A 12,866-nucleotide genomic window follows, 5' to 3' on the forward strand; every position below is an offset into this window, starting at 1 on the left:
GTCTACATCAGATATGCGGATGGGCTGGGGCCTCTTCCAGTAACAGTCTGTGATAGGTCACCAAAATAATGGAACTTCTCAAGTATAAGAGAAGGGTGCAGGTTACATTAGTCTTCAAGAAGGATCAAAGAATAGACTTGCAGAACTACAAACCCATCTCACTTATGTCACTCTGGTGGAGAGTTATAGCACACACACTGCATTACACAAAAAGTAAGCAATGAGAAGATGTGGTTTGATATCAATGTAATTGTAGTGTCAGATGTTGGGTGATCACTGTTAAGGACATGGAGATGCCATGCATTTGTGTGAGACAACATCACCAGAACCTGATAGATTTTTGAAAGAGATCTTGTTATTGGTCTCGATTTGTCCATCTTGTCCAACTGTGAAATTTCCCCATTTGTAAGGCATTTAAATGTCACAGTGGGCAGCTTGAGAGTAGGCTTACTTGTTGGCAAGGTTCAGTTCAAACACATCTGACCATGACAAGGTAGGACTGCCATATCTTGTACCAAGTACATCATAACCATTTTACATATGTGCTTACCATCCAAGAACAAGTAATGGATTGACTGCATCAGTGTGTCATCTCACACCATTAGTTGGAGACTAACAGCAGCTGACTAGGGAATTACTGCCTCATATGAGGGCTGCCATTAACACCACAAAACAATCAGCTGCATTTGAAATGGTGAATGACCAGGAATCATAGACTGCTGATGAATGGCATGGCATTGTGATCATCACATTCCAGTGCCAGTATCTTGGACATCCAGCACATATTACAAGAGTTGTGGGCCAGCTTGCCTCAGGAGAGAACTTTTCAACCAAATCAGGGCATGCATCCAAGCTGTGGGGAAGGGCAGGGGGGGGGGCGTTAGGGGGCAGGAGGGGGGGGGGGGGGAGTGCAACATCAGAATGAGAACTGTGTTCATACTGCCAAGTTCTTTGTAAATTTCACTTCATTTTATAAACACTGAAATAACATCACACACACCATTGACCCATCATGAAGTTTCATTTTGTTTTCTTGTTAAACAATAAACTGCCAGCCAACATTGCAGGAATTATTTTTATTCCATGATTACCGGTTTCGCCGGAACTAAAGCCACCATCATTGGATCTGGGGGGACAGAAAACACTATAAAAGTGGGCTTGGATTCCACTTATATAACACGTATACATATAAATTTAGTTACATACCTTATGCCACCTTACGTGATCGCCATGTACACTACAGAACAGGGTCTTTTACAACTACATAAGTACATAGTTGACATAAGGTGGCATAACTTTTTGATATTGGTTTTGTTAGATGACTGTGGTTCATTTACATGAGGCTGCCACACATTTATACTTCTTATATTAAGTGGTTCTTAAGACCAAAATCCGTAGTCTCATATGCAGCGTGTATTTTATCAGTATGTTTTCTAATATAAGACCAGACAGATATGCATTTGTGTGATCCTGCAGTGTTCTTAAATTTGTAGATTACTTTTGGTAGGTTTTATATATGACCAGACAGATGTGCACTTGTGTAACTCGGCAGTCCCAGAAAATGTGCATTTCTTTTCGGTATGCTTTATATGTAACCAGACAGATGTGCATTTGATATGACTAGAAAAATCTGCACTCATACGCAAGGTGTGTTTTATTAGTATTTTTATTTATGACCAGACAGATATGCACTGTGTAGCCCTGTAATGTTCTTAAAATTTGTATATACTCTCGATAGATTTTATATATCACCAGACTGATGTGCTGTGTATAACCCTGCAGATCCCATAAAATATTTATGTATGTTTGTATCTTATTACGTATAGGACCATTCAGATGTACATTTTGTAATTCTGCAGTTCTCATGAAGTTCGCATTTGTTTTTAGATATGTCATATATGTGACCAAGCAGATGTTCAGTTGTGTATATCTGCAGCTTTCATAAGTTTTGTATATGTTCATGTGATACAGTAATCTCTAGGATTATGTAAAAGCCCTAATGACGTAGTGTTACCACACACGCAGAGCCTATTACGATGCGAGCCGTGACATTCATTGGCACCTCTTCTTCTAGCGCCATCTTGCGACATGGCCTGTAGTGTAAGAACAGAGCCGGAGTTGCGGTAGTACCAAGCTTGCGCTTCTATGTGATGGAGACACTTAACATTTATAATGTCATCTCTCTTGGACGCCTATGTGCTACATATGACAATTTTGTAAGGCCTGCGTGTTATAGGCAACTATTAATATCACCATTGTTTGCCTTGATGTTGTAACCTGTAGGTGCCCTAAGGTATGTAACTAAATTTATATGTGTATGTGTTATATAAGTGGAATCCAAGCACACTTTCATAGTGTTCTCTGTCCTCCCTATATCCGATAATGGCAGCTTTAGTTTTGCCGGAACTGGTAATCATGGAATAAAAAGAATTCCTGCGATTTATGTTACCAGTTTATTGTTTTACAAGCATCTAGATCGCTCCTACATGAGCACAATGTGCTCCCTACATTTTGTTTTCTCCTCTCCATCTTGATGCAAGACTTTTTTTTGTCATACAGTGTATTTTGTGTCCACAATGAAGGCTTTTTTGGATTTCTAACAATTCCTCTGTGGGAATCAGCACAAATTAGGAATCAGCATGGATTCTGTAAGCACTTATCATATAAAACTTTCTTAAGCTTTTGGTGAAAAGGTAGCAAGGTCCAGTTTTATGTCATGTTTCTTGACTTCCAGAAAGACTTTGATATTATTCAGTAATGTTGAACAAATCAGAATGTCTAGGAATTGGGACACCCATTTTATTTTCTAGTAGAATACTAATTAAAGAAGAATCTAAGTAGCACACTTGGGCTTTCCATCAACAGGAAATGATCATGTAAATGTCTGTCTATAAATGATATGACATTTCACCGTGCAGTGCATCACAATGTCCAGGAAGAAAGAATACAAATGTTGTGCTTGAAAACTCAGACTGTTCTAGAAGAACAGACAATTTTAGAGACTGGGTAAAAGTCATGAAGGAACCTGTACAACAAACAGAATAACAATAAAAATGAAGTAGCTCATGAAAAAGAGACAGAAAATAAAAATTTAGACTGGAAGAATAATTCTACTGAGATGTTCAAACAACAAGTTCAGTAACTTTTGTCCTTCATATAACTGCTAGTTTTGAAAATATAGAAATCACTCAACTTCTTAACATATTTTGCATGGCCCTTTTTTTTAAATCTACTTAACCAACCATTACTGGGTCTTGCTGCTAGGGTGGGTCTGTAAGCACTTAAAGGTATTGACCATCCTTATTTTTTCCCATGATTTGTGAGTGTTGTCTGAAGTGTATCTGTTGAGTGTAGGTGGCTGCAATCTGTGTGTATAGGGGGGGGGGGGGGGGGCGGCAGGGGGTGATGTCATGATGCTGACAATGATGGAAGAAATTGAGGATGAAGCACAGTGATGACCTCTCCTCTGCTTACCAGCCTAATGCAGTAAAACCTTAGTAATTCAGTCTAATTGTGGTGAGTTTCAGTTCAAATTATTGAAAGTCTGAATTGAAAATATTTATCTGAAGCTGTAATTAAGAATATAACATAAGTTGTATGTAATGACATTTTTTTTTTGAAAAGGATAGATTGTTACCTACTGTATAGTGGAGATGCTGAGTCACAGACTGGCTCAACAAAAAGACTGCTAAACAAGTATTCTTTTGGCCAAAAGGCCTTCTTCTGAATTAGGCAAAACACACACACACACACACACACACACACACACACACACACACACACACACACATTCATGCAAATGCTGCTTACACACATGGCTCCTGTGCCTGGCTGCCAAGGCCAGGATCAGCAGCCAGAGACAGTGGTCATGTGTGTGTGAGTTGTATTTGCATGACTGTGTGTGTGTGTGTGTGTGTGTGTGTGTGTGTGTGTGTGTGTGTGTGTGTGTGTGTGTGTGTGTGTAATTCAGAAGAAGAAGGCCTTTTGGCGAAAAGCTTACTTTTTTAGCAGTCTTTTTGTTGTGCCTGTGTGCCAATCGACATCTTCACTATAGGGTGGGTAGTGATGTATCCTTTTCATAAGGTTGTCGTTATTCCAAACTGGATTTTCCATTGTTTGGTGTATGTAGTGAGTATGCTTTGAGTCTGTTACATGCCCGTGGCCAACAATTCACTCACAGGTGAAGCAAATGGGAGGTAGGGAACAAAATTAACATTTCACAATAATGAGCTTGACATGAAGGATACCCAATTAATCATTCAGCAGTTCACTTTGTGATAAAAAAATCAGTCTGAACTATCAAAAATTCCAAATAAGTGAGATCTGAATTAAGGATGGTTTGCTGTGCTGGCGATGAACATTTTTCCCACCCTGAGTTTTTGAACCAGCTACCTCCATGTCGAACACCATCACCTGTGTATAAGCTAGTGATGTTGCTTATGGAAGCAAGATACAGAATATATGGAACAATCACTTAAGGTAGTTGTCAACAAACAGATTCTTATTCTATTTCTCTAAACCTTTGATCAAAGCCATTATAAGGATAATGTTTATTGGCAGCCGCAATGCTTAACAAGGTCTACCAGACACAACAATCTGCTCTCATACTAGTGAGGAATATTTCCTCCATTACCAATAATCAAATTAGCTATCTCTAGGTCAAGTGACACCACATGTACATGTGTTAGCAACAGAAATATAGTCCAGATTCCTAAATTTTGTTTAGTATTTTTGAATTTATTGGACTTTGTGCATTATGTTATTATCTCAATCTAGAAGGCAGCCATTAATTATCAAAAGCAGTTACTTCTCCTTTAAATTATGTAAGTAACTTACATCATTTAAAGGTGAATTGCCCAAAATATGTACAGCTCACCAAACTGACTATGTGCAACTGGAGACATGTTAAATATTGGAGTTGTAGTTTAATTTTAGTGAAACAACTTATGAAGTGTTCCTAAAATGATCTGTTTGAATCTAAACTATTTGCTTTGGTTTCAGTTTGGAGGCTCTGAAGCAATAATTACTGCGCTGAGTGATGAATTTCCCCTGATTGGGAACCACAGAGCAATTTTTGTAGCTTGCTTGTTCACTTTATATTTTATTGTTGGACTGGCTTCCTGTTCACAGGTACAATTTAATTATTTTATCTATCCCTTTCTTTGTCTCTGTTTCAATTTGTTGCTTAAAACATGATATTCAATACAAACTGTAACAACAATGGGTTTTCAAAACGAATCGACCTATACAGATGTTGTATTAGTATCATGGAACTAACACAAAAGCCAACATATTCAACACAAGAACAATAGAATCATGGTAATCCACTATGCACAAGTCAATTGACAGATGTTACTACAGTTTGTAGTGAAGGTATAGAATATTTATTTATTTTCTAGCCTCCTACCCAACTCACACAGGTGGCACTAAGTATCTATGGCCAGTCAACTTATCTGGTGTGGCAGTAATAAATTATAAGCGCAAACCTTCCTAATGAATCTGTGGAACTATGTATGACTGTTTAATAGTAACCATTATACAATTATTAACGTACAACACTTTATTTTTGCACTTAGAACACAGAATAACGCAATCACGCATGTGTTGCCAAACCAAAAACATCGCAATGTCAAAGAGGTTCAGTTTGAAGAGGCAACTATCATGTATCGATAGACACCAAACAGCCTTACCTCCCCCACCACCCATCCTCTCAATACCAGCAGTGGAGCATAGGGAAGTGACAGTCCAGTGGGGCTGAGAAGGCGACACCAAATTGTCGGACCTGTTGCATGGAGGCTTGACCATTACGGCGGACACCTTGAAATTACGGAACCATCAAGGAGGAAGAACAGGATGACCTGTTCTAGTAATGGGCACGGAGTGTGGTTACGATGGAGTGGGGTGAAAATGGTAAGGCATTAGCCTGTATCAATGAATGCAGTGGCATTGTCTTCATCTGTGTCACGTGGAGTGTTGAAGGTGCGAAGTAGCAGTTGAAGAGAAGGATCATCAATGGGATATGCTGAGACATCGACGATGAATCTCGTGATGCCTGAGTGGATAGAAGAGGCAATGGTTCTCGAGGCATGGTGGCAGGCATGCCCAAGGAGGTAGCAGTCAAGTGGGTTTCCTCTTCAAAATGGGTGAATGACACTGCACAAGAAAACCACTTTCACTGAGAGGTGAAGCACAGAGCACTGCACATGCACCACTTTCACTGAGAGATAAAGCACGCAGTGTCAGTTAGTTGGTACTGTGCAATAGCGAATCCACACCAGATGAAGGCTCAGAAGTAGCTAATGGGGAGAGACCAGAATCATTCAGGATCCGTGCTGGTTTAACACAGTTGAGTGACACCATATGGCATTTGTCTTGAATATAAATGTCAGTAGCAACAACCTTGTAGGGGCCTGAATACTGAGGCTGAAGGGTGGGCTGAACAGAATCATTATGAAGCATAATGTACTCACAATGTGGTAGGTGTGGCACATAATGTGTAGGAAAACTCGAGGTGTAGAGTGACAACTAGGAGAAGATGGTCACATGTGAACCACATGTGACCATACACTCTCGACAAAGGTGGGAAACTCAGTAAAATAAGGAGGAATGCCATCTGCAACAAACATGGATGGAAGAACAAGAGGTTACCCATAGACCTCAGCCAAAGAGGCACTTAGGTTGTCTTTGAAAGCAATACGGATCCCTAAGAGGACCCACAGCAGGGCCTCCATCCAGGAGGCATCATGGCACAGAAGAACAGTTTTTAGAGTTCTTTACCAATGCTCCACAAAGCCGTTACTTTGAGGATGGTGTACCATTGTATGGAATTTGTTAGAGCCACACAAATCACAGTTCAGTGAAAAGTAATGACTCGTATTGCTGCCGCTGGTCAGTGGTGACAGAGGGCCAGCCAAATCATGCGAGCCAGTTACTGATGAAAGCTCGCGCCACAGAGTCAGCCATAATATCAGGTAGAGGCACTGGTACAACCCACCTGGTTGTGCGATTGATAAGGGATAGTATGTACTGAAAATTGCCTGAAGGGGGTATGGGTCCAACAAGGTCAAGATGAACATGGCAAAATCTGTCTTTAAGGATATCAAATTGGCCTGATGACATTTGGGTGTGCTGAACAGTTTTGCTACATTGGCAAGGGAGGCAAGTGTGGGCCCAAGAATGGCACTCCTTGCAATGCACCATCATATGAAACACTCCATGACCAACCTAATAGTAGCATTAATGCCCAGGTGGGTAAGGTTACGTAAGGCCAAAAAGACTTTAAAGTGAAGAGATGCAGGAACCAGATGTCTGGGAGTACCTGTAGATACATCACATAAAATAAGAAATGTCGAGACAGGAAAATTACATGATTGTATGATCAGGGACAAAGAAGGGTCATTGATCAAGTCCTGCACCTCTGCATCCAGATGCTGTTGCCTTGCTAGTTCATTCAGGTCAATGGCAGAAGAGATAGCATACATGCACGACATGTAAGCTGCCATGACATTGTCAGACCCTTTAATTTAACAGATATTGCTTGTATATTGACACACAATATCCATATGACAGAAGCAGCGAAGGTTTATATGAGGTGAAGAGTTGCAAAGGGTGTCAGCCAGTGGTCAGTGGTCTATAAACATAGTGACTTCTCATTTGTCAATGTCCTCTCAGAAATAATGTATAGCCTCATAAATGGCCAGGAGCCCCTTGTTGACGGTGGACCATTTACTCTTGGAGGCTGAAAGTTGTTTGGAGAAGAAACACAGAGGTAGAGAGAGATCACCAACATGCTGCTGTAAGACAACTCTGATGGAGGTTTCACTCACGTCAGTAGTGGTGAATAGGCGAGTATCAGCAATAAAATGTGCCAATGTGACTGCTTTTGTAAGGGCCATCTTGATGTCACAGAAAGAGAGCTACATGACTTCAGGCCACTGAACCTTATGAGACCCAGAAGTGTCCTTTCCAGCCAAAGCATCAGTTAAAGACGCTTGAAGAGAGGTGGCACGGGGAACATGACATTGAAAAAAGTTCATCATCCTCAGGTAGAAGGATGTTATTGATGAAATTGACGTGATAAGATGTTGGGCTGATACCCTCGGGTGACACAAAATGTGTGAGAAAGGACATGGGAGCAGCAGAGTTGTGAATTTTTGTGGTTGATTTCCACACCATGGTCAGAAAGGACTTGTAGAATCTGTTGAAGATGACGTTCATGTTGCTCAACAGAGGGAGAAAATTGAGGGTGTGAAGCAAAAGGAGAGCAAAAACAGTAGATTGCTGCCAAACTTGAGCTGCATTTTTAAGACCACACAGCATGAACCAGTATTCAAACAATCAAATGGTGGTGGTGATTGCTGTTTCCGAAATGTCATAATGTCATCCTCAAATATCAGGATCTGATGGTACTCTTTGGGACAGTCCATCACGCTGAAAATTTGTGCACCATGAAGCTACTGTAGGAAGTCCTGAATGTGGGGAATAGGGTAACTGCTTAAAGATGTAGAAGCTTTTGGTTTGTGGTAGTCCCCACACAGGCAGAAAGAACTGTCTTTTCTTGGCACCAGATGAATAGGGGATGGCCAGGTGCTATTGAAGGGGTATACAGTACCTGCAGCTAACACTTCCTGTACTGCAGCCTTAGCATGACATAGCTAGGTAGCGTTAAGGCATCGAGGTCTGCGATGGACTGGGGTTATGCCTGTGATATGTAATTATTGTTAGTAATTGGGCCACTGTGACATGCAGACTCATTAGCCAAAAGAGCAGGCGATGTCGAGAGAGAAGTCTGAGGCAAGGAACATGAAACACAAGAAGCGTTAATGTCACTAACCTGAGAAATGATGAAGGCGAATGCACAGAAACTTCACTAGAGGGTGCCTTCGAAATAGAAAACTCTTCAATCATCTGGTGAGCTAGCTGCAATTTATCCATCATATTGATGATCTGTCAGCGAGTGTTGTTGCTGGAGTGAAGAGCAGAAATGTCCCAATGCTGTGACACAGTGATAAAACAGCTGCAAGAGACAGAGCTAGGTGCATACATTTGGTACATGCACAAACCAGTGTCTCAAAACAAATAGCCCAGAACAAGGAGGAGAAACTGGGGATAGTCTGGCATGATGAGTAGTGCAGTAACACTGCCATGTGGGGGTCGAGGTAGAGGCCATGGCAGTGAAAGAAATGTATCCTGAGAACCAGAACATCCAAATCAGCCACTTGAAAAGTCCAGGTAAGAAGCAAATCAGGCGAGAACTGCAGTTGTAGAATCACAGTAATGGGAGAGTGTTTAACAGTATGTAGAACCATCGATGATGGAGGGAGTTCTGTTGGAGGAAATGACTTCAGAATCATGTTTGAATCGACGCCAGTGTTGACCAGAAAAGAGGACTGCCAGAAAAGAAGACTGCATAGTGAGATCCTGCATGTAAAGCCTACCAGAAGGCCGATAATCCAGAGATAATGACTGATTTGAGAGGAGGTGCTGAGGAGAAACAGCGTGGAGTAGGGTACCTAAACTGAGCCACACGGCATGTTTGGGTCCCATGCACATGGAGGATGGCATTCCGTGCTGTGTCAGCAAACGTGACGTGGAGCCAGCATAGAGGATATCCTGGGTGCAGTGCACAGCGGGATTCACGTGCACCATCTGTTGTGCTGCACTGGATACCAGGAGCGGGACGTTCTGTGGGACGGGGAGCCAGCATTGCTCAAGTGTGGCCAACAGGTGGCAACGGTGCTGCCTCGTGCAGTGTGTGGCACCCTCATCTGCGAGGAGGAGCTGGTGCTGGTGAGGCAGGCGAGCCAATCGTGTCAGACAAAGAGAGCTTGGTAGAGTGTAAGAGATACCAGTGATGGATAATGTTGTATACCCTATCTGCAAAGTGGAGACAAGCATCCAGGGGTCGGTTACGTGAGGTGACAATTGCAACTGAAGGTCATGTGGTGGGAGCTTGACCATCCAGAAAGTCCACAGGGTGGAATCAGGTTGCACATCCGAATTGACAAGGGCATTCAGATGCCTCCAAAGTTGGAAAGGATTTTTATCTCCTAATGCTTCCTCATAAATGACATAGGGAAAGGCATCTCGAGCAGAGTGAGAGACGCACTCGATGGTAATCGATTTGGTGTTTCTGTACTTTTGGAAAGAAGATCGGGAGAGTATAGGTCACTGATTAGGTCAGTATATTCATGGAGATGCGAGATAAGACACATGAATTTTGCGTCATCACTGTGCACATCTTGTATGTTGAGGATGTTATCTAATAGCATGAACCAAGTCTTCAGGCAATCAAAGGAAGTGGCCAACTTGGGCCGATGTCACCACCAGAGCACCGAGGGTTGAACGGGTGGGTGGCAGGGTAGCCAGTGCAGTGGAAAGTCGTCACTGATTTGTGCACTATCCACAAGGGAAACATGAGAGAACTGACACGAGCACAAGCAGACATAACGCAAAAGTAGCTGCGCTAGCGACCAGCACAGCAGACGAGCCGTAGCCTGAGGTCTGTGTGGAATCCATAAAAATGGGGTGCAAAGATCCCAACATGGCAGGTGTGTGTGGATGAGAAGTTGGCAGATGCATGTAAAAGTGGGCAATGGGTCGACTGACATAGGCGCGAGACATGGTGGTGCAGAAAGTGGTACGTCGCCCAAGGTCTCGGTGGCAGCCAGAAGAATGCAGCTTGGAAGGCACGGCGCTGCATGTGAGGAAGCATAAAACAATGTAGTGGTAGGAACAGATACTGGCAAAGTTGCAATTCTGTCCAGCGCAGAAGAAATGGCAGTCCTGATCCGCGTATAACAAACCAGTGCGGAAGAAGTAGGTAGGCTGGTAGGCAAGCTAACGGCAGCAATACTGGCCCTGGTAAACAAGTAAGCATCACATGAACCGAACATCACAGCTATGGAACCTTCTTGCTTAACTGATGGGAAAATTGGGATATGGGCAAATCAATGCGTTGTATGGTCCAGTCAGACATAGTGTCACATTGCGGCAGTGTGACTTGGCCTTCCCACCACAGAGCCATGTACACTTACTGCTTATGGGCTGCATTTGTGGGTCCAGAAGCATGAGTAGATCAGGTGTAACTGAAAATTCTACTGCAGGCAACACACACAAAACTTGTGATATATCCAGTACACATTAAACTCCAATACAATGACTCTGCAAACATCTGGCTCTTAGTGGTACAGGTAGTAATTACAAAAATCGATAATACCCATCATAATTCATTACTGTTGCAATGATCATTAGTGTACCACATACCATAAATCCTAATTTTTATGTAACTGTTTCATTTATTTATAAGACACTTGAAATATCACATGTATGGCTTGTATACATCTTATGTATGTTCTTATTATTTGTTGTTTTAAATTCGCTGAATGAACACAGGTATTTTTTAATTAAAAAATTTTGTCTTTGATTTGAGCAGTCTATAGTTACTATCTTTCAGACACTCTGGCAGATTTTAATGCCATATCAAACGATGAATGTATGGGCTGTTGGCCATCATTTTAAATTTTGTTCTTTGTCTGAAGTAGTTAACTTGTACCTGGTATTCTGTTTGTGTACCTCATTATTTTTGCTTACTTAACTATGCTGACAAACAAAAAAGAAGTAATAAACTTACTGAGGTACAGGGAATAGATTGTGAAGTATTTGTGCTGTATGAAAAGTTCATGACAAGATGCTCTAGAGCCTAGTTCCTGCATTATCCTTAACGCTTATATTTATAGCAGCAGAACTCGGTCAAGGCGAGTGTCTGCAGCACAACTCCATTAGTAGCTGTAGATATTTCTAAATAAACATAAATACAGCCACCTCAAATATACTGTCTATGTTGTTGAAACCAGTTATATCAATAAATAATAATTACAAGATAAACAAGTCTCTATGAACTGTAACTGTTCATTGCACATTTTGGACATGGTTTTCACATCTTCAGAAATACATTTTTTGACAATGTTATATGATGACTTGAAAACGGGTCTCAGCCCAAAACTAGTTATCGAGTGAATAAAAAAATTTTTGCATCTTTGAACTGGTTTTTCATTGTACTAGAAAACTACAGTTGTAAATTTGTGAAGCTCTTCTACTGCTTATTTTGTGCTTTGGTACTGTTATGTCTTCAAATATACCACTCTCAAAACATGAAAAATGTGCTCCAAACTTAACAAACATTCAATTTGGATCTTCCTGAATAGTGAATTAAATGAATTTTCTTAATGTTTTTGATTTGGATAAACTACTATGCAATGAAATCATTGTTAGTTGCATAGATTTGCTGAGACTCATTCAGATGTTTGTGTATATTTTCTCCAAACAACATTTCAAATAATTTTCTTTATTTTTGTTTATCATAAAAGTTTTGAAGTTATTTGGTTTTGTCCATAATAATTTCAAGAAACAAGCTCATCATGTTCTTATAATATTTATAATGATGATTGGCCGATCTTATATTGAAATGCATGTTTTCAGTTTTTACACTGAACAATAATTTGAGGAAACCTGAAAGTCACTGTAATGATACAACAAGAGGGCCATCCTTCAATCTTCAAAGTGAATTTGTCATTTTTAAAACATTCTCCACTTTTGTATGTGTGCACAAATATTAGTGCAGTTATTCACCATTAGGGATAACAGTTAACAACATTTACTTGGTTATAGTTATGCAGATATGTCCTATCGGATAAAAGACTCCAGTTTTTGGTTCTCAAACTATTAAAAAGCTGTCCAACTCATTTCAGCTTCCATCTGAATTTCTTATCCTCCACATGCGAAAAAATGTTGCCTGCTCAAAATTACATCAGTTGGTAGTGCTGAGACTTCACGTGTGGTACTGTTTGAGCAGATGCAACCAGGTA

The 12,866-nt window shown here is 41.0% G+C and overlaps 1 protein-coding gene across 4 annotated transcripts in view; it reads left to right on the forward strand.

The window, feature by feature from the left end:
- LOC126279247 (sodium-dependent dopamine transporter) overlaps positions 1–12,866 on the forward strand; it is a 571,586-nt gene that overhangs the window by 506,900 nt on the left and 51,820 nt on the right. For all 4 annotated transcript variants that reach the window (XM_049979661.1, XM_049979663.1, XM_049979660.1 and 1 more), the window contains exon 10: positions 5,002–5,130. In XM_049979661.1, coding sequence (XP_049835618.1) covers positions 5,002–5,130 — 129 coding nt within the window. The remainder of the gene's footprint in view (positions 1–5,001; positions 5,131–12,866) is intronic.

Source organism: Schistocerca gregaria, chromosome 1, assembly GCF_023897955.1.
Source record: "Schistocerca gregaria isolate iqSchGreg1 chromosome 1, iqSchGreg1.2, whole genome shotgun sequence".
Taxonomy (NCBI): Eukaryota; Metazoa; Arthropoda; class Insecta; order Orthoptera; family Acrididae; genus Schistocerca; species Schistocerca gregaria.